The 22,594-nt window shown below is 44.0% G+C and overlaps 1 protein-coding gene across 1 annotated transcript; it reads left to right on the top strand.

Moving 5' to 3' along the window:
* Positions 1 to 644: 644 nt before the first annotated feature.
* Positions 645 to 17,417, top strand: SLC13A2 (solute carrier family 13 member 2). Its single transcript, XM_060757725.2, has 12 exons — positions 645 to 762; positions 6,395 to 6,523; positions 6,609 to 6,745; positions 8,617 to 8,813; positions 10,657 to 10,846; positions 10,932 to 11,054; positions 11,135 to 11,356; positions 13,243 to 13,337; positions 13,426 to 13,538; positions 15,229 to 15,390; positions 15,473 to 15,610; positions 17,035 to 17,417. Exons 1-12 carry the CDS (start codon positions 670 to 672, stop codon positions 17,164 to 17,166), a joined length of 1,731 nt encoding a protein of 576 aa, XP_060613708.2. The 5' UTR covers positions 645 to 669; the 3' UTR covers positions 17,167 to 17,417.
* The last annotated feature ends 5,177 nt before the right edge of the window (positions 17,418 to 22,594 follow it).

The raw sequence follows: 22,594 nt of genomic DNA, 5'->3' as shown, positions 1-22,594 counted from the left end.
CTATCTATTGATCCATATTTATCTATCTATTGATCCATATTTATCTACGCCTATCTATTGATCCATATTTCTCTATCTATTGATCCATATTTATCTACACCTATCTATTGATCCATATTTACCTATCAATTATCCATATTTATCTGCCTATCTATTGATTCATATCTATCTATCTTTTGGTCCATATTTATCTATCTATCTATTGATCCATATTTATCTACACCGATCTATTGATCCATATTTATCTACACCGATCTATTGATCCATATTTATGGATCCATAAATAGGTAGAGATATATATCAATCGATGACAATATTACAATATGTTCCTGATCGGGGTTGCAACCCCTAATCTTGCTCTGAACTTGATATGTGGCAAGATCTTTATTTAGAGGACGGTGATGTTTATCTTTTGAGAAAGAGAGCTTCCAAGGAAGCCTTGTCCAGCATTCCTGTTGGACCAGGAGAACCGGATCTTGATTCAATGGGACCCGTCATTAGTGGCCCCAGCGGGTGCCAGCAATGCCCCAGTGCCTCTTTCCTTCTCCTCCTCCTCCTTTGTCTTGGCACCTCCCCGGTGCCAAGGTCCACCCTGGGAGCTCCTCCACTCAGTATATAGCCCTGCTGTGGCACTGAGGCTGGCTCTTTGGCTGGTGGCTGCTCTCCATCATGTGGAGGGACTTTCTGGCCAACCGGCATTACTTCATTGCGGTCCTCATCCCCTTGGTCTTCCTGCCCCTGCCCTTGGTCCTGCCTTACAAGGTACGTCTGAGTCGATACCCTGCAAAGCCCTAATCGAGCTTTTGGAGACAGATCCCAGTAAGGTGGCCTTCTGCAGCTGGCAGATGGTAATTTTGTCAGCGCCGATTGTGTTTAAGTGCAGGCCAAGGTCTTGAGGCACTGCACCCAGTGTGCCGATCACCACTGGGACCCCCTTGACTGGCTTGTGCCAGAGTCTTTGCAGTTCGATCTCTATTATTATTATTATTATTATTATTATTATTATTATATACTTGGGGGATGATGGGAGTTGTAATCCCACACACACACACACACACACACACATACTCACACAAGGGCTTCCTTTCTACACCTTGCAGCATTGGGAGTCGAAAGGGAGCCCAGCCAGTTCTCTGGTGTTCCTTTAGTTAGGCGATCCCTCGTAGCCTGAGGATGATGGTCCTTCAAGTTCAGTGTCTTGGCGGTGAGTCCGTAAGTGGCTGTGGACCCCTATCCTTGATCCGCATGTTCTCCCACAGTTTCCAGGTGGAAGGCGGTCCCGGTCAGGGTTGGCTTGATGCACCTTCCTCTTGGCACGTTTCTCTTTCACCCTCCATTTGTGCATCTTTGAATTCTGCAGCACTGCTGGTCACAGCTTACCCTCCACTTAGAGCCCTCAAGAGCCAGGGCTTCTCGGTTCTCGGTGCCTATGCCACAGATTTTCAGCTTGGCTTTAAGCCCATTTTTAAATCTCTTTTCCTGTCCATAATGACGTTTCCCATTCTTGAGTTCAGAGTATAGTAACTGCTTTGGGAGATGGTGATCGGGCATTCAGAGAACGTGGCCAGTCCAGTGGAGTTGATAGCGTGGGAGCACCACTTCAATGCTGGTGGTCTTTGCTTCTTCTTCCAGCACATTTGTCTACCTGTCTTCCCAAGAGATTTGCAGGATTTTTTGGAGACAACGCTGATGGAATAGTTCCAGGAGTTAAGTGTGATGTCTGTAGACAGTCCACGTTTTGCAGGCATATAGCAGGGTTTGGATTCACTGCTGGTAGTCTTTGCTTCTTCTAGCACACTGACATTTGTCCGCCTGTCTTCCCAAGAGATTTGCAGGATTTTTTGGAGGCAACGCTGATGGAATAGTTCCAGGAGTTAGGTGTGATATCTGTAGACAGTCCATGTTTTATAGGCATATAGCAGGGTTTGGATTCAATGCTGGTGGTCTTTGCTTCTTCTTCCAGCACACTGACATTTGTCCGCCTGTCTTCCCAAGAGATTTGCAGGATTTTTCTGAGGCAGCACTGATGGAATAGTTCCAGGAGTTAGGTGTGATGTCTGTAGACAGTCCACGTTTTGCAGGCATATAGCAGGGTTGGGAGGACAATAGATTTATAAACAAGCACCTTGGTCTCCCTGTGGATGTTCCGATCCTCAAACACTCTCTGTTTCATTCTGAAAAATGCTGCACTCACAGAGCTCAGGCGGTATTGTATTTCAGTGTCAATATTGACTTTTGTGGAGAGGGGGCTGCCTCTGCAAAGGTGTTTAGAGTGGCTTGTAGGTCTTCTGAATGCTCACAGACTACATTATCATCAGCATATTGGAGTTCCAGGAGTTGGGTGTGACATCTGTAGACAGTCCACGTTTCGCAGGCGTAGAGCAGGGTTGGGGGGACAATAGCTTTCTAAACAAGCACCTTGGTCTCCCTGTGGATGTCCCGATCCTCAAACACTCTGTGCTTCATTCCGAAAAATGCTGCACTTGCAGAGCTCAGGTAGTGTTGTATTTCAGTGTCAGGTTGACTTTTGTGGAGAGGTAAACAATTCACTTGGATAGGATCTCTTTAGATTGGCATTAGGCCACAGCTGGTATTTTTCTTGGGTCGACAAGTAACACCCTTCAATGGGATTTTAAGTTGGCATTGAGGTACAATGAGCTCCCCTCCAAATACAGTAGAGTCTCACTTATCCGACTTTCGCTTATCCGACATTCCGTCTGATCCGAGGCCCCCCTTTTCCTCCAGCATTTCCCCAACTCTCTTTCCATTCCCAATAAGGGAAAAAGGCAAGACGAGGAGGAGGAGGAGGAAGGAAAGGGGGAAAAGAGGCAGGACCGGAAGCGGAAGTGTGCTCCCTCCTTTCCTCTGGGATTTCCATGCTCCTCTTTTCCGCATCTGGGCATTTCCTGCTGGACCCCTCTAGCCCCGGGGCGTTGCCTTGCCTTAACTTTTTGAGTCCCTGATGTTAGACAGGTAACAGTAGGAGATTCAGAACTATCCGACATTTTTGTTTATCCGACGTTCTGCCGGCCCACTTATGTCGGATAAGCGAGACTCACAAGAAAAACAATATAAAGTCACAATAAAAAAAACCGCCTGAGCTCTGCGAGTGCAGCATTCTCTTTTATGGGATCATTCCATTGGCCTCGGGGTAATTTAGTTTAGTAATTAGCTATGTGTTAGTAACATGTGTGTTATGGCCTAGAATTCATTGTAATTGTTGTCTCTATGTTCTATGTTTTGTACACCGCCACGAGTCGCCTTCGGGCTGAGAGTGGCGGTTAACAAATGCAAATAATAAATAATAATAATAAATAATAGACCTTTTCCAAGCCATTCTCATCAATGGTTGGTATCCCTTTGCCAAGGAATCGTCTACGTTTGGGTTGCCTCTTGGCCAAATGGTTCTCGTTTGTGGCAAGTCGCACCTCTCCCAAACAATTCCTTATGGGATTTTTCTTTGGGCCGCAGCAGGGAAGAGCATTGCCAAACTTTGTGTTGCTTCATGCCATGACGAAATACGAACGATAGAGACGTGACATACCGTGTCCATCCATCTCCCTATAAAAACAACATCATTCTTAAACACGCGTCAGCAGAGGAGAGGATTTCTTAACCAAACGCTAACCTGTTCGGTGCTATGAAGCCAAACGGCAGCCGGCTTCTGTCCTGGCTTGGGATGCGCCGTTTCCTCCTTGGGTCCAAGCCAAAGAAGTGTTATGCATCACCACCAATGATCGGGGGGACTCAGGGCGGCTTCCAGCCAGCAACAATTCAATGCCTCCATATAATGATGTATACATTATACAATAATGGGGAATAGAACCCAAATCTGTCGCTTGCCACAATCTGCGAGTGCTTCGGACGCATTCCAAGAAGCTCTGAAACCCGCCGGGGTGATGAATCCCAAGGACAACAACACCCAGCATCGCCTCTCATCCCTTCTTCTCGCTTCCAACCTGGACAAACGCATTCTGCTCTTTGCAGAAGGCTGGACTAGATAACCTCTAGGGGGGACCTATACCGGAGCTACAGTTCTGCCGTGCTTGGGCTTTGTTTCCTTTCTCCTCTTTCTCTGCACCAACACAACAACCCTGCAGAGTCGGCCAGACAGGAGAAGAGTGACGGGTCCACGCTCATTCCTAAATAATAATTTTTTATTATTTCAAATATTTGAAATATTCTCAATCCCCCGGGGCAACAATTCAATGCCTCCAATGTATACATTATATGTATACATTATACAATAGTGGGGGCTAGAACCCAAATCTGTCGCTTGCCCCAAGTTGCAGCGCCCCATCTTTGCTTCGGATGCATTCCAAGAAGCTCAACGATTGACAGCGGCCTGTGACAGGCGCCTGCCAATCATTAACCCCAGTACCTTGGCCTTGAAGGTGGCAAAAGTTACACTTTAAGGATGGGATTGGCTTCCGCGCCTGGGAAAGCCGGCTCAGATTCGTGACTAATGTGGGATTTGCATCCCTGATGCTAGAAATGATTCCCAAGGGTTGGTTTATGTCGTTTGGTTGCTTTCCGGGTCAACCCCTTAGATCAGGTATAGGCAAACCCAGATGCGGCCCCTTGGGCTCTTTTCTCAGGCCCTCCTCTCTCTCACCGTCCTGTCCTTCCTTCCTTCTCTCCTTCCTTCCTTCCTCCTTCATTCCAAAGTCCTCCATGCATCACAACATGCCTACAAGTTGAAAAACAAGGGCCTCCTTAGAGGAGCTCTGAGACCTCATCCCTACAACCATGCTATTCAGCTGATAGAACCTGCTTCACATCTGAAAGGTTTGGAAAGCAACAACCACAATGTCAGCAAAGGAATAAAATAGCTGCCCAAGTATTAGTTAGAACAGGAGGGTGCCTCCCTTTGAGGTCTTTTTCACCTAGCTGAGACTAGTCCTGGCAGTGGGTCATGTAGGAAGGTTGCATGACTCTTATTATTATATATTATTATTATTATATTATTATTATGGCGGAAACAGAAGAACGGCCTGCCTCAGGGGAGTGTGCTTGCTCCATCCATGTTCAACATCTACACTAATGACCAGCCACTGCCAAAAGGGACAGAGAGCTTCATCTATGCTGATGATCATGCCATTACTGCTCAAGCAGGGAGCTTTGAGATGGTAGAACAGAAGCTCTCTGAAGCTCTAGGTGCTCTTACTGCCTGTTACAGGGAAAACCAGCTGATCCCCAACCCATCTAAAACACAGACATGTGCTTTTCATCTCAAGAACAGAGAAGCATCCCGAGCTCTGAGGATTATTACTTGGGAAGGAATCCCACTGAAGCATTGCAACGCACCCAACTACCTGGGAGTCACTCTGGAACGTGCCCTGACCTACAAGAAGCACTGCCTGAACCTCAAGCAAAAAGTGGGTGCTAGAAACAATATCATACGAAAGCTGACTGGCACAACCTGGGGATCACAACCAGACACAGTGAAGACATCTGCCCTTGCGCTGTGCTACTCCGCTGCTGAGTATGCATGCCCAGTGTGGAACACATCTCACCACACTAAAACAGTGGATGTAGCTCTTAATGAGACATGCCGCATTATCACGGGGTGTCTGCGCCCCACACCACTGGAGAAATTACACTGTTTAGCTGGCATTGCACCACCTGACATCCGCCAGGAAGTAGCAGCCAATAGTGAAAGGACCAAGGCAGAGACATCTCCAGCCCATCCCTTGTTTGGGTATCAGCCAGCACGTCAACGACTTAAATCAAGAAATAGTTTTCTAAGATCTACAGAGACACTCGCTGGAACACCTCAGCAAGCAAGAGTCCAAAAGTGGCAGGCTCAAACCCAGAACCTCAACTAATGGCTGATACCAAATGAGAGACTCCCCCTGGGCACACAGAAGACTGGGCGACTTGGAAGGCGCTGAATAGACGGCGCTCTGGCACCACGAGATGCAGAGCCAACCATAAGAAATGGGGCCACAAAGTGGAATCCTCGACATGCGAGTGCGGAGAAGAGCAAACCACTGACCACCTGCTGCAATGCACCCTGAGCCCTGCCACATGATGCACAATGGAGGACCTTCTTGCAGCAACACCCGAAGCACTCCAAGTGGCCAGATACTGGTCAAAGAACATTTAATCAACTACCAAGCTTGCAAACTCTGTGTCTTTTGTATGTTTGTTTGTTTGTTCTGTCAAAAATGTAATACAACTCTTCGGTTGCCTGACACAATAAATAAATAGATAAATGGGTATGTAAAATGGGTATATTAAATCAGAAAACTAATGAAATGCCATCTTAGCCATCAGTCCCTCCAATTGCAGGAGGGGGTTGGTCTAGATGACCCTCAGGGACCCCTTTTGGTCCGCTGATCTCTACTAAAATTCCAAACAATGGGTCTGTTTGTCTCTTTCTTCCTCCCAGGAGGCAGGATGCGGCTACATCATCTGCCTCATGGCTCTCTTATGGTGCACCGAGGCTTTGCCGCTGGCTGTCACGGCTCTGCTGCCAGTCCTGCTCTTCCCAATGATGGGCATCATGGACTCCACTTCGGTAAGGAGGGCACAAGAGGGGAATTACAGTTCACCATCCAAAGGCTGTCTTTCCCGGTTCAACCAACTTTCTCTGCTTCCGCCAGGTGTGCAAGGAGTACTTGAAGGACACCAACATGCTCTTCCTGGGCGGCCTGTTGGTGGCCATTGCGGTGGAGCACTGCAACCTCCATAAGCGCATTGCTTTGCGGGTCCTCTTGATTGTGGGAGTCAGGCCTGCCTTGTGAGTAAGACTAAAAACATTGGGGATATTTTGAATGTTTAGGTTCAATTAATCTGTAATACCATCTCCAGCCACTAGGTGTCAGGCTTTCCCAGGGGAAAAAGTGAAATGAAAGTATAAATGACCCGCAATACCACCTTTTGCCACTAAGTGTCAGTCTTCCCTACAGAAAGGATACAAAGAGAAAGTATACATGACCTGCAATACCACCTTTTGCCACTAAGTGTCAGTCTTCCCTGTAGAAAAGATACAAAATAATATAAATGGCCTGCAATACCACCTTCTGCCACTAAGTGTCAGTCTTCCCTACAGAAAAGATACAAAATAATATAAATGGCCTGCAAAACCACCTTTTGCCACTAAGTGTCAGTCTTCCCTACAGAAAAAATACAAAATAATATAAATGGCCTGCGAAACCAACTTTGGCCGCTAAGTGTCAGTCTTCCCTGCAGAAAAGATACAAAATAATATAAATGGCCTGCAATACCACCTTCTGCCACTAAGTGTCAGTCTTCCCTACAGAAAGGATACAAAGCAAAAGTATACATGGCCTGTAATGCTAACTTTTGCCACTAAGTGTCAATCTTCCCTACAGAAAGGATACAAAGAGAAAGTATACATGGCCTGCAATACCACCTTTTGCCACTAAGTGGTAGTCTTCCCTACAGAAAGGATACAAAGTATAAATATATGATAATTATATATTTATATTACATGTAATATTACTAATAATATTACAATATAATGTTATAATACAATATGGTAATAATTAATACTGATATTGTACTATGCTAATAATATAATATATTGTATATATATATATATATCTTGTAAGCAGCTCTGAGTCCCCTTCGGGGTGAAAAGAGTGGCATATAAATGTCGTAGATAAATAAATAAATAAATAAATAAAATGGCCTGCAATACCACCTTTTGCCACTAAGTGTCAAGTCTTCCCTACAGAAAGGATACAAAGTATAAATATATGATAATTATATATTTATATTACATGTAATATTACTAATAATAAGCTGCTCTGAGTCCCCTTCGGGGTGAAAAGAGTGGCATATAAATGTCGTAAATAAATAAATGAATAAATAAATAAAATGGCCTGCAATACCACCTTTTGCCACTAAGTGTCAGTCTTCCCAACAGAAAGGATACAAAGTATAAATATATGATAATTATATATTTATATTACATGTAATATTACTAATAATAAGCCGCTCTGAGTCCCCTTTGGGATGAGAAGAGCGGCATATAAATGTCATAAATGTCACAAATAAATAAATAAATGGTCTGCAATACCACCTTTTGCCACTAAGTGTCAGTCTTCCCTACAGAAAAGATACAAAACAAAATTATAAATGGCCTGCAGTACCACCCTGAGCAAGAAAGTGAAACTGAAAGTAAAATAATAATAATAATAATAATAATAATAATAATAATAATAATAATCTGCAGTACCACCATTCTCTATGGAAAAATGACAAAGTAGATTGCAGTATCCCTTCCAGCCATTGGCAAAAAAGACAAAGTGAAGGTCAAAATAAGCCTGCAATACCACCTTGAGCCACTAAGTGGCAGCCTTCCCTATGGACAAAGTGAAAGAATAAATGGCCTGCAATACCACATCAAGCCACTAAGTGTCAGTCTTCCCTACAGAATGAAGACAAAGTGAAAGTATAAATAGTGTGCAATATCATTTCCAGCCGTTAAGTGGAAATGATACTGTACACTTAGGTCTTCCCTAAGTAAGGCAAAGAAAGTAGTAGCTCTGGGTTTGGTTCAGACAGGCTCAATTTTAGATGAGGCAAGGTGGTCCAATGAGTGGAGATGACCCCTCCAAACGTGGTTCTCTTTCCCCTGGACAGGCTCCTGATGGGGTTTATGGTCGTCACGGCTTTCCTCTCCATGTGGATCAGCAACACTGCCACCACCGCCATGATGATGCCCATTGCCCAGGCCGTGTTGAACCAGCTCCACAAGACGGAGCAAGAGACAACCGGACCCGAGACAACGGAGAAGGCAAACAGCAACATCAATCCAGCTTTTGAATTGCAGGAGCAAGGTAGAGAGCGCCAAGAGAGGAGGAAAATAGATTGTAATACCACCTCCAGCCACTAAGAGCCTGGTCTTCCATAAGCAAGAGAGACAAAGTGAAAGGAAAGATAGCCTGCAATACCAGTTCCAGCCATTAGGTGTCAGCAAAGATATCAAAGTGAACAATATAATCATATCTATATAAATAAAAATGTAGTGTTTGTTTGTGGGATTAACATAACTCAAAAACCACTGGATGAATTGACACCAAATACACCTATTAGGCCAATGAATGACCATCATTCATAAAAAATACTGAAAAACACAGCGGAAAAGACTTAAAAAGCTGAAAACCAAAAACATGCGTAAAACCACATATGTACACAAACAAACATATATACACATATACACAAATATATACACATACATACGCATATACACACACAAAGCACATATACACAGACTGAGCCACATCAACGCGTGGCAGGGAGCGACTAGTATAGAAATAATAACATTGTAATAATACTAATATATCATATATGATATTAATAATATTGTAATATAATATGTAATATATATTACTACAACTTATGATATAGTACACTGTATAGTGAACAATATAATAATGTATAGAAATGTTAACATTGTAATAATATTAATAGGTTATGTACAATAGTAATAATAGTAATAATAGTACAATATATTATATAATACTAAGAGTATAATATACTGGTAGTGTATTATATATTGTGGTATAATATAATAATACATAATAATATAATAATTTTGTATTATATATTACATGTAATATTACTAATAATATTGATCTGTTCAGAATTTAAAAGACCTTGGGCACAATCTAACACCACGTGAGCAAATGTCCAATTTTACAACGTTAATATGATATGTCATGTTATTTTTTGTTATGTGTTTAATAATGTTGTATCAGGGGAGGGTCAATTTTGATGTTTTATACGGTTTTTTATTGAGGATATTGAATTGTTGCTAACATTGTGAACTGCCCTGAGTCCCCTTTGGGGTTGAGAAGGGTGGTATACAAGTACCACTACTACTACTACTACTACTACTACTTATTATTATTATTATTATTATTATATAGTGGTATAGTACAATATAGTAATATATAATAGTAATATTGTGCCAAGCTAATAATATAATATATTGTGTATACATATAATATCGAATATATAATGTAATACAATATAATACTACTAATAATACGATATAATGTAATACAATATAACACTAATAATAATATGATGTAATATATATTAATAATATTGCAATATAGTAATACTAATATATTAAATGTAATGAGTACTGACAATATATAATAATATTTAGTGATATACTGTTTTATTATTGTCTAGATGCATATTTTAAGTTGTCGTGTTTTTGATTGTGAGCCGCTTTGAGGCTCCATATGGAGAAATAAAGCAAGACAAAAAAATACCAGCTTCAGCCACTAGGTGTCAGGACTTTCCTTAGCAGGGAAGACAAAGTTAAAGTAAAAATAGTTGTTGTTGTTCATTCGTTCAGTCGTCTCCGACTCTTCGTGACCTCATGGACCAGCCCACGCCAGAGCTCCCTGTTGGCCGTCACCACCCCCAGCTCCTTCAAGGTCAGTCCATGTCTAAATATGGCTAGCAGGGAGTGATGGGAGTTGTTATCTGAGCACCAGACTTAAGAGGTTGACGATGGGAACTTTTGCTGTCTGTATTTAAGCCTACTAGGCATGTGCAAAACATTCGGAAGAGTCGGAAATCATCAGAAAAACCGAAGTTTTGTAAGTCGGAATCTTTTATGATTCGCACATCCCTAAAGCTTCCATCTTCTTGCCCTTCCATCAGCAGTGAATGGACACATAGTGACCGTGGAGAAGGCGAGATCGCCCGAAACAGACTATCAGAAGCTTGAGGAAAAGCACCGCAACACCTGCAAAGGGATTAACCTGGCGGTCTGCTACTCGGCCAGCATTGGAGGCCTGGCCACCTTGACCGGGACCACCCCCAATTTGGTACTGAAAGGGCAGGTGGACGAGTGAGTATCCCCCTCCTCCATCCCAGTTGCCCTGGGGGTCATCCCTTTGGATTGCAAATCTCATTAGCCTCCTTTTTCCTTCCAGGCTCTTTCCGTACAATGACAACGTGGTCAACTTTGCCTCCTGGTTCGGCTTCGCCTTCCCCACCATGGCCATCCTCCTGGTCCTCTCCTGGATATGGCTGACGGGGTTGTTCCTGGGCTTTGAGTAGGTCTAGAAGGGTGGACAATGGGCTTAGCTGGCTCATCGCTGGCACTCTTCTGATCCCCCTCTTTCACCCCCTGTAGTTTCAGGAAGAATTTTGGCTGGAGGGCCAGTGAATCAGAACGGCACCGCTTGAAAGCAGCCTACGAGGTCATCCAGAAGGAGTATCAGACTTTGGGGGCTATGAAGTTCTCTGAAAGCATCGTTTTGGGCCTCTTCGTGGTCCTGGTCCTTCTCTGGTTTACCAGAGAACCTGGTTTCATGCCTGGTTGGGCCGGAGTCCTTTTCAACAAAGGCGGGAAGAGGTCAGAAAGGGGTCTGATTAAGTGGATGGGTTATCGGAGGTTGTCTAGTCTAGTTGTGCCAATGGAGGAAGACTCAACCCAAAGCTTCATGGAGTCCTTCAAGTCGATGTTAATGGAGGTCTCTTAGAGGTCATTCAAGTCAATATTATTTAGCATTTCCACTTCTACATGTTCCTGGATTCCAGCTCCCAGCATCCTCAGTCACTGGCTTCCAGGCCAGTGAGAGGGATACTGGGATATGTAGTTCCATCCTTGGAATACACTCAGTTGACTAGATTCTAGGAGATGAAGTCTGAAACATTGCATTGAGGTCACTTTGAGTTCCCTCAAATCAATGCTGAATGATTCAGGGTTATCTCTTCTGACTCTGATTCCCAGCATCCCCAGTCACTGGTTTTCAGGCCAGAGAGAGGGATCCTGGGCGAGGAAGTCCAAAACATTGCAACATAGAGGTCCCTTTGAGGTCCCTCAAGTCAACGCTAAGTGATTCAGGGTTATCTCTTCCGAGTATTACCGGATTCCGATTCTCATCATTCTCAGTCACTGGTTTCTAGACCAGCGAGAGGAATACCGGGAGGTGGAGTTTCATCCTTGGAACAGACTTGGTTGACTAGATTCTGGGAGATGAAGTCAAAAACATTGTAACATAGATGTTTCTTTGGAGGCCTTCAAGTCAACGCTGAGTGATTCAGGGCTATCTCTTCAGAGTGTTACCAGACTCCGATTCCCAGCATCCCCAGTCACTGGTTTCTAGGCCAGTGAGAGGGATAGTGGGAGGTGTAGTTTCATCCTTTGAACAGACTCGATTGACTAGATTCTGGGAGATGGAGTCCAAAATATTGCAACATAGAGGTTTCTTTGGAGGCCTTCAAGTCAACACTGAGTGATTCAGGGTTATCTCCTCTGAGTGTGACCAGACTCTGATTCCCAGCATCCCCAGCCACTGGTTTCCAGGCCAGTGAGAGGGATACTGGGATATGTAGTTCCATCCTTGGAATACACTCAGTTGACTAGATTCTAGAAGATGAAGTCTGAAACATTGCATTGAGATCACTTTGAGGTCCCTCAAGTCAACACTAAGTGATTCAGGGTTATCTGTTCAGAGTGTTACCAGATTCCGATTCTCATCATTCTCAGTCACTGGTGTCTAGACCAGCGAGAGGAATACTGGGAGGTGTAGTTTCGTCATTGGAACAGACTTGGTTGACTAGACCCTGGGAGATGAAGTCAAAAACATTGCAACATAGAGGTTTCTTTGGAGGCCCGGTTTATTTGCTGACTCAGGGGTATCTCTTCAGAGTGTTACCAGACTCTGATTCCCAGCATCCCCAGTCACTGGTTTCCAGGCCAGTGAGAGGGATAGTGGGAGGTGTAGTTTCATCCTTTGAACAGACTCGGTTGACTAGATTCTGGGAGATGAAGTCCAAAACCTTGTAACATAGATGTTTCTTTGGAGGCCTTCAAGTCAACACTGAGTGATTCAGGGTTATCTCTTCTGAGTGTTACATTACTCTGATTCTCAACATCCTCAGTGACTGGTTTCTAGACCAGCAAGAGGAATACTGGGAGATGTAGTTTCATCCTTGGAATAGACTCGGTTGACTAGATTCTGGGAGATGAAGCCCAAAACATTGCAACATAGAGGTTTCTTTGGAGGCCTTCAAGTCATTGTTGAGTGACTCAGGGCTATCTCTTCCATGTGTGACCAGACTGCAATTCCAGACATTGGTTTCCAGATCAGCTGGGGGGAGATGGGAGAGGAAGTGCCATGCAGGAAGATACAACCTGACCATTTAGGCAATCTTAACAGACCCTTGGCCTTGAGGTCTTCTATGTGATGTCGTTTCAGATATTTACATCTCCATCTCTTCTTCGATTTTCCACAGTTATGTGACAGACGCCACTGTGGTCATCTTCATTGCGCTGCTGATGTTTGTCATCCCTTCTGAGCTCCCTCGTTGTGGTGCCTCGAGAACGGAAGGTGAGGAGGAGGAAAGGTAAGGCAGATGAAGGGACAGTGGGGCCGTGGTCCTTGTCCTCATCTCACAAAGGGTCTTTGGGGATTTCAGGGAGCCCCAGGGCCATTCCAGCCCTTTTGGATTGGCCAACTGTCCACAAGAATATGCCCTGGAACATCATCATCCTTCTGGGAGGAGGTTTTGCTTTGGCCAAAGGCTGTGAGGTCAGTGCCTTGCTTGTGAGGAGCCAGATATATCTATATCTCTATCTCTATTTCTGTCTCCATCTCTATCTCTGTCTTATAGCATTCCTATGATATCTGTTACATGTATTGCATTCCTAAAATATCCCTTACAAATATTGCATTCCTATGATATATACTATATATATATACTGCAATCTCACGACAAATGGTATATAGATTGCATTCTTATGATAAATATTATATAGAGTGCATTCCTATGATATATTGTGTATATATATTATACAAGCTTGCATACCTAGTGTTGCTCGGTTTATTTGAAAAAGTCAAGTTTTTTACAAAATGCATAAAGTTGTGGGTGAACTACAACTCCCATCATGCCAGGTTAACCCCGAGAATTTTCATCAGTACTTAAAGTTGGTAATGTTGGGCAATTTTGCTCTAGTCTAGATGCATCATTGGTGGGGTTCAGTGTACTCTCTGGCTTTAGGGTAAACTACAACTCCCACTATGGCAAGTCAGTCCCTTCAAAACCCTCAAATAGGTTGAGTCAGTCATGGAGTTCTGTGTGCCAAGTGTGGTCCAGGTCCATCATCAGTGGAGGTCATAGTTTCTCTGGTTGTGGGTGAACTACAACTCCCAGAAAGTAAGGTCGGTTCCCTCAAAATAATCCAGTAATCAAATTTTGGCATATCAGGTCTGTGTGGTGTTTGGGTTCACAGTGCTCTCTGGATGTAGGTGAACTACAACTCCCCTCAAGGTGAATTTTCCCTAAAGACCACTAGTATTTTTTGTTGGCCATGGGAGCTCTGTGTGCCAAGTTTGGTCCAGTTCCAAAACAACAACAACAACAACTTCCCGCTTTTGACTGAGACGCAACACGGCGCATGTGCCACCTTTCCCAACCACGAGGGGGCAAACCAGTGACACTGAATGGGAATATTCTACATGTCTTTGTATATGTTTGTATGTGTGTGAAGGACAAAAAATCAATTGCACTACATTGGAAAGAACACTACCAAAACCTCCTGAATCACAGCTCCAATGTGGCCAAAGAGGTTCTCTCACAAATCCCACAACAACAAGGCAGGGATGAGCTTGCAGGCACTGCCTAGTTTGGAAGAAGTCTGCAATTTTTTTTTGTCGTGTCAGGAGCAACCTGTGAAACTGCAAGTCGCTTCTGGTGTGAGAGAATTGGCTGTCTGCAAGTATGTTGCCCAGAGGACGCCTGGATGATTTGATGTTTTATCATCCTTGTGGGAGACTTCTCTCATGTCCCCGCATGAGGAGCTGGAGCTGATAGAGGGAGCTCATCCGCCTCTCCCCAGATTTGAACCTGCGACCTGTCGGTCTTTAGTCCTGTCGGCACAGGGGTTTAACCCACTATGCCACCGGGGGCTCCATGAAGTCAGCAATGTCATCAGCCAACAAAAAAATAACAAAGCCAGCGGACCTGATGGGATCCCTGCTGAAATCTTTAAAGAGGGAGGATCTGAGCTGTAGTGTGTATGCTTTGGATAGCCTAGGGAAAGGTTAACATCCCTGTGGAGATCTTCCAGGGATGGATTTCCCTTCTTTCCACGGGTAGATTTCTCTCCCTTCCTGTTGTCTCACCTCTGTTCTTAAGTATGAGTCGTTTGTAAGTTGGATGCTTGCAGCTGGGGGGATGGTCTGTATGGGGATGTGTCCATGTCTCGCTCCTTCCTGGTAGGTCTCTGGCCTCTCAGATTGGCTGGCGGGCCAACTCAGCCCGCTGCAGAGCATCCCACACCCGGCCATTGTCTTCCTGATGTGCCTCCTGATCGCTGTCTTCACCGAGTGCACCAGCAACGTGGCCACCACCACCCTCTTCCTCCCCATCCTGGCCTCCATGGTGAGTCCGGGGACCCAACACAGACAGACCACCAACCAGATGCTGTGTTGACGAGACTGACCTTCCTTTGGCTGTCTTCCAGGCACAGGCCATCTGCCTGAACCCGCTCTACGTGATGCTGCCTTGCACCTTGGCCGCCTCCTTGGCCTTCATGCTCCCGGTGGCCACCGCCCCCAATGCCATGGTCTTCGCCTATGGACAGGTCCGCGTCATCGACATGGTGAGCAGGCCCTTCCACATTGTGCCATTACAAGGCACCAATTGAGTTCAAGGCATTGAATATATCCGTTGAGTCCAATGGCTAAAAGATACTGATTGAGTTCAGTGCACCCATTGAGTTCAGTGCATCTCTTGAGTTCAATTTATTAAATGTACTCATTGAGCTCAAGGCATTAAGTGCATGCATTGAATTCAATGCCAAAAGTGTCTAATGGAGTCCAGCATCTAAAATGTACTCATTGAGTTCAGTGCACCCATTGAGTTCAATGCCAAAAGTATCGTAATGGAGTCCAACACCTAAAATGCACTCATTGAGTTCAGTGCACCCATTGAGTCCAATGCCAAAAGCATACTAATTGAGTTCTATAGCTAAATGTGCTCTTTTTGTTCAATGCACCAATTGAGTTGAATATCAAAAGTGTACTAATGGAGTCCAACATCTTTAATATGTACTCATTGAGTTCAATGCACCCATTGAGTCCGGTGCTTAAAGTTTACTGATTGAGTTCAATGAATCCCTTGAGTTCAATGTGTTAAATGCAGTCAAAGAGCTCAATGCATTACGTGCACCCATCGAGTTCAATGACAATAGTGTACTAATGAAATCCAATGTCTAAAATGTACTCATTGAGTTCAGTGCACCCACTGAGTTCAATGTACCGATTGTGTCCAGTGCCTATAGTTCACTAATGGAGTCTAACACCTAAATTGTATTATTTGAGTTCAGTGCACCCATTGAGTTCAATGTATTAAATCTACTCATAGAGGTCAATGCATTGCATGCACCCATTGAATTCAAGGCCAAAAGTGTACTAATGGAGCCCAGCACCTAAATTGTACTCATTGAGCTCAAAGGTACCCATTGAGTCCTACGCACAAAATGCACAGATGGAGTCATAGAGCTCAATGCATTACATGTACCCATCGAGTTCAATGACAATAGTGTACTAATGAAATCCAATGTCTAAAATGTACTCATTGAGTTCGGTGCACCCACTGAGTTCAATGTACCCATTGTGTCCAGTGCCTATAGTTCACTAATGGAGTCTAACACCTAAATTGTATTCTTTGAGTTCAGTGCACCCATTGAGTTCAATGTATTAAATGTACTCATAGAGATCAATGCATTGCATGCACCCATTGAATTCAAGGCCAAAAGTGTACTAATGGGGCCCAGCACCTAAATTGTACTCATTGAGCTCAAAGGTACCCATTGAGTCCTATGCACAAAATGCACAGATGGAGTCCAGAGCACCAACTGAATTCAAGACTACAAAGACCCCAATTTTCAGTAGTTCAGTGCGCAAAATGCGCACTATGGAGACCTGGGACCTTCTCTGGCCAAGAGTGGTCGGACGTCAGGCAACTACAAGTCCCAGGATCCCCTGGCATAGATGCGCCCCTCACTCTCTCGCTCTCTTCCAGGTCAAGGCCGGCTGTATGCTCAACCTTTTGGGCATCGTGACAGTCTCCTTCGCCATCAACACCTGGGCCATCCCCATGTTTGACCTCCACCGCTTCCCTTCCTGGGCCAATGGGACCAGTGGTCAATGCTGATTTCTCTGGTCATGGACTGAGACTGTTAGGACTCCCTTTTGGGAGGGGATTCTGAGTTCGAATCCAGCCTTGTAACAGCTGCAGATGACGTATCCGGACATACGTGCAGAGTGCAAATGGTTTCCATGTCCAGCTGCTGTGCTGTCTAGACTTCGGACAAACTACAGAGCCCATCCTCCTGTTTATTGGAAGGTTCGGGTTAGGTTCGGCGGGGTTTGGGGCAGGGGGATCTTGTAAGGGATGAAAGGAACCATATTTTGTATAATAAATATTATTTTGGACGACGAAGGTGGCTGAGACTTCTATGATTTGGGCTCCAGATTGTGATCTTGAGTTATTTATCCCTGCAAAAGTCCCAAAAAGATAACTTTGCCAAGCTCTGTTGTCTATATGAGACACAGTCTTGGATGCTTGTTTCAGCAACAAATCCCAGAATCCCCGCAACAGTTATGGAAAACTGCCCTTTGGAGCTACAAGTCATATACAAGTCCTATAATACCCATGCCAGCTAAGGAAATATGCTTTTATTCCACAGGTCATGCCAACAATAGAAAGTTAATTTCGGATTATAGATCCCAAAGTCCCTACATATGTATTACATGTGTTCATAGAGCTCAATGCATTAAATGCACCCATTGAGTTCAATGCACCCATTGGGTTCAGTGTCAAAAGTGTAGTAATACAGTCCAACGCCTAAAATATACTCATTGAGTTCAGTACACCCATTGAGTTCAATGTCAAAAGTGTACGAATGGAGTCCAACACCTAAAATGTATCCATTGCGTTCAATGTACCCATTCAATTCAATGTCAAAGGTGTATTAATGGAGTCCAATGCCTAAAATGCACTCATTGAGTTCAGTGCACCCGTTGAGTTCAATGGCAACAAACAATGTACTAATGGAGTACAACACCTAAAATGTATTCATTGACTTCAATGCACCCATTGAGTTATGTCAAAAGCGTAGTAATACAGTCCAACGCCTAAAATATACTCATTGAGTTCAGTACGCCCATGGAGTTCAATGTCAAAAGTGTACTAATGAGTCCAATGCCTAAAAAATACTCTTTGAGTTAAATGCACCCGTTGAGTTCAACATCAAAAGCGTACTAATGGAGTCCAACGCCTAAAAAGTACTCTTTGAGTTCAATGCACCCACTGAGTTCAATGTCAAAGGTGTACTAATAGAGTCCAACATCTAAAATGTATTCATTGGGTTCAATGCACCCATTGAGTTTAATGCATTGAATGTACGTATAGAGCTCAATGCATTACATGCCCCAATTGAGTTCAATGCCAAATGCGTAGTAATGGAGTCCAACGCCAAAAATGTACTCATTGAGTTCAGTGCCACCATTGAATTCAATGTCAAAAGCATACTAATGGAGTCCAACGCCAAAAATGTACTCATTGAGTTCAGTGCCACCATTGAGTTCAATGCCAAAAGCATACTAATGGAGTCCAACACCAAAAATGTACTCATTGAGTTCAGTTCACCCATTCATTGAGTTCAATGTCAAAAACGTACCAATGGAGCCAATGCCTAAAATGTACTCTTCTTGTTCAGTGCACCCATTGAATTCAAAGCCAATGAACCGTGTATTAATGGAGTACAACACCTAAAATGTACTCATTGAGTTCAGTGTATTAAACATACTCATAGAGCTCAATGCATAACATGACCCAATTGAGTTCAATGCCAAAAGCGTAGTAATGGAGTCCAACGCCAAAAATGTACTCATTGAGTTCAGTGCCCCATTGAGATCAATGTCAAAGTGTAATAATGGAGTCCAACACCAAAAATGTACTCATTGAGTTCAGTTCACCCATTGAGTTCAATGTCAAAAACATACCAATGGAGCCAATGCCTAAAATGTACTCTTCTTGTTGATCCCAAAATCCCTACAAAAGCTTTGAAAGCAACCATTGTGGACTATGGTTCCCATCATCCCCATGCCAGCTGTGTCAACATGGATTACAGATGCCATCACCCCCATGCCAGCAACAGAAAGCTGCTTGGCGTGTCGGGACAGCTCTGTCTCTTCCCCAACAAACCCCTTTCCGTGCCAAAAACCATCCGGGGCCCTGCCTTTGCTCGCGGGTGGGATCCAAAAGCACACAGCACTCCCCATCATCCCCGCCCCTCGGGGCCTGATCCTAATCGCGGCAGGTCAGACGAGTAGGAATCTGGCAGAGGGAGCGTGCCCAAAAGGGAAGAAACAGGTGCCTTCGCTTCCTCCTAATGTTCCTTGCCCGTTAGAAAACCTATTCCTTTGTCTCTTGACTCCAATAGCTGCCAGCATTGGCCTAGACAGGTTATAAACATCTGACTTACAAACAACTCACAGTTAAGAACAGGATTGAGACAACAGGAAGGGAGAGAAATCTAACCCTTGGAAGGGAAATCCACTCCTGGAAGAGTTATTATTATGGGGGGAAAGGGTCTCCACTGACACTGAAACTTTAATGGGATCCCTCGGAACTTCGCGGTTCGCTTTTCGCGGACTCGCTGTTTCGCGGTTTTTCAATATGGACTTAAGAGCTTTTGTCTGTACGGAAAGGCTGCCTCTGCAGACAAAGCCAGAGCCGAGGATTATGTAAACAACACGTTCAAGGAGGGTTATGTAGTGTGTAAGTGTGTGGGGAGGGTTTATAAAGATTTAAAATAGTGTATAACTACGAAAATCTATATAAATAAAAATGTAATGTTCGTTTGTGGGATTAACAGAACTCAAAAAACACTGGACAAATTGACACCAAATTTGGACACAAGACACCTAACAATCCAATGTATGTCCTTCACTTAAAAAATAATGATTTTGTCATTTGGGAGTTGTAGTTGCTGGGATTTATAGTTCACCTACAATCAAAGAGCATTCTGAGCTCCACCAATGATGGAATGGAACCAACCTTGACACACAGAACTCTAATGACAAACAGAGAATACTGGAAAAGTTTGGTGGGCATTGACCTTGAGTTTGGGAGTTGTAGTTCACCTACATCCAGAGATCACTGTGGACTCAAACAATGATGGGTCTGGACCAAACTCTACACGAATACTCAGTATGCCCAAATGTGAACACTGGTGGAGTTTGGGGAAAATAGAATCTTGACATTTGGGAGTTGTAGTTGCTGGGATTTATAGTTCGCCTACAATCACAGAGCATTCTGAACCCCACCAACGATAGAATTGGGCCAAACCTCCCACACAGAACCGCCATGACCATCAGAGTGGGCCACAGCAACGCATTGCAGGGGACGGTTAGTCTATATAAATAAAAATGTAATGTTCATTTGTGGGATTAACAGAACTCAAAACCCACTGAATGAATTGACACCAAATCTGGACACAAGACACCTAACAACTCAATGTATGTCCTTCACTCAAAAAAATTGATTTTGTCATTTGGGAGTTGTAGTTGCTGGGATTTATAGTTCACCTACAATGAAAGAACATTCTGAACCCCACCAATGATAGAATTGGGCCAAACCTCCCACACAGAACCCCCATGTGGGCCACAGCAATGCGTGGCAGGGGACGGCTAGTCTATATAAATAAAAATGTAATGTTCGTTTGTGGGATTAACATAACTCAAAAACCACTGGACGAAACGATACCAAATTTGGACACAATACACCTATCAAGCCAACGAGTGACCATCACTCATAAAAACACAGAAAAATATAGCAGAAGAGACTTAAAAGCCAAAAATTAAAAATACATTAGAATGCATGCGGAAAACCACAAACACACATATATGCAAACACACAAATACACATATACACATATACACACAGACAAAACACATATACACAGACTGGGCCACAGCAACGCATGGCAAGAGATTGCTAGTAATGTATAAATATTAAAATAAATATAACTTCCTACTTTGCGGATTTTCACTTTTTGTGGGTGGTCCTGGAACGTTACACCAGCGAGATATATATATATATGGGATGTGCAAATATTTGTTTTTAATTCGTTTTTTGGATCAAATTCGTTAGATTCGTCCAAGCCAAGAATGCACGACAACATTGGAAGGCTTGTTCTGATGGGCTTTCAAGTCGTTTCCGACTTCCTGAGACACTATAGTGGGCCTTGATTCGGTTTTGGGCACCCTCTGAGGTCGAGAGAGTGTGACTCACCCCTAAACCAGTCCTTCTGGGTGGCAAAAAGAAAAAGAGAGGACTTAACAGGCCTGATTCACACCGTTTTTACAGTGGGAAGGAGCCAAGGCTGGAGTGGCTAAACCGGCCGGCGGCGTGCCCTGATCCCGTGCCAAGGTGCCCAAAAATAACCCTCGCTTTATGGGCACTAATGAGTACCCTCCGAGCGGGGCCCTATTAAAAACACGCCTTGAAACGGGAGTCTTTCATTACAAATATATATATATATATATATATACACACACACACACTTCAAATTGTGCAGAAGTTGAGCTAAAAATGGCGACGAGCTCATGATGTGATGCTGAGGCAGAAGAGACCAAAACGATCCCATTTGGAAAATATTGCCGTCATAATAATAATTACACTGTATATGCACACATATATATACACATACACACATATATATTTCCATTCAAACTGTGCAAAAACTGAAAATGAGTGCATGGTGTGATGGAGTTTAGCCTCTTTTCATTTGCCCTCCTCTTTCTCACCATTCTACCCTTCCCTCCTTCTCTCTCTCCTTCCTCTTTCTCCTTCCCTTCCACCCTTTCGTCCTTGCTTCCTTCTCTCCCTCCTTCCTCCTTCCCTCCCCCCTTCTCCTTCCACCCTTCCTTCCTTCCTTCCTTCCTTCCTTCCTTCCTTCCTTCCTTCCTTCCTTCCTTATTCCCTCTTCCCTCCCCCTCCCTTCTTTCTTTTCTTCCTTCTCTCTTTCCTTCCTCCTTCCCTCCCCCTCCTCCTTCCATCCTTTTGTCCTTCCTTCTCTCTTTCTTTCATTCCTTCCTTTTCTCTTCGCTTCCTTTCTTCTCTCTTTCCTTCCTCCTCCCCTCCCTCCTTCTTCTTCCACCCTTTCGTCCTTCTTCTCTCCTTCCTTCCTTCCTTCCCGCTTCCCTCCCTTCCTTCTTTCCTTTCTTCCTTCTCTCTTTCCTTCCTCCTTCCCTCCCTCCTTCTCCTTCCATCCTTTTGTCCTTCCTTCTCTCCTTCCTCCCTTCTTGCTTTCCTTCCTTCCTTTTCTCTTCCCTTCCTTCCTTCCTTCCTTCATTCATTCTCTCTTTCCTTACTCCTTCCGTCCCACCTTCTCCTTCCACCCTTTTGCCCTGCCTTCCTTCCTTCCTTCCTTCCTTCCTTTTCTCTTTCCTTCTTCCCTTCCTTCCTACTTTCCTTTCTTCCTTCTTTCCTCTCTCCCTCCCTCCTCTCTTTCCTTCATTACTTCCTTTTCTACTTCCTTCCTTCCTTCCTTCTCTCTTTCCTTACTCCTTCC

This window comes from Anolis sagrei, chromosome 11 (assembly GCF_037176765.1).
Source record: "Anolis sagrei isolate rAnoSag1 chromosome 11, rAnoSag1.mat, whole genome shotgun sequence".
NCBI lineage: Eukaryota > Metazoa > Chordata > Lepidosauria > Squamata > Dactyloidae > Anolis > Anolis sagrei.
This window is presented reverse-complemented; position numbering and strand designations above follow the sequence as displayed.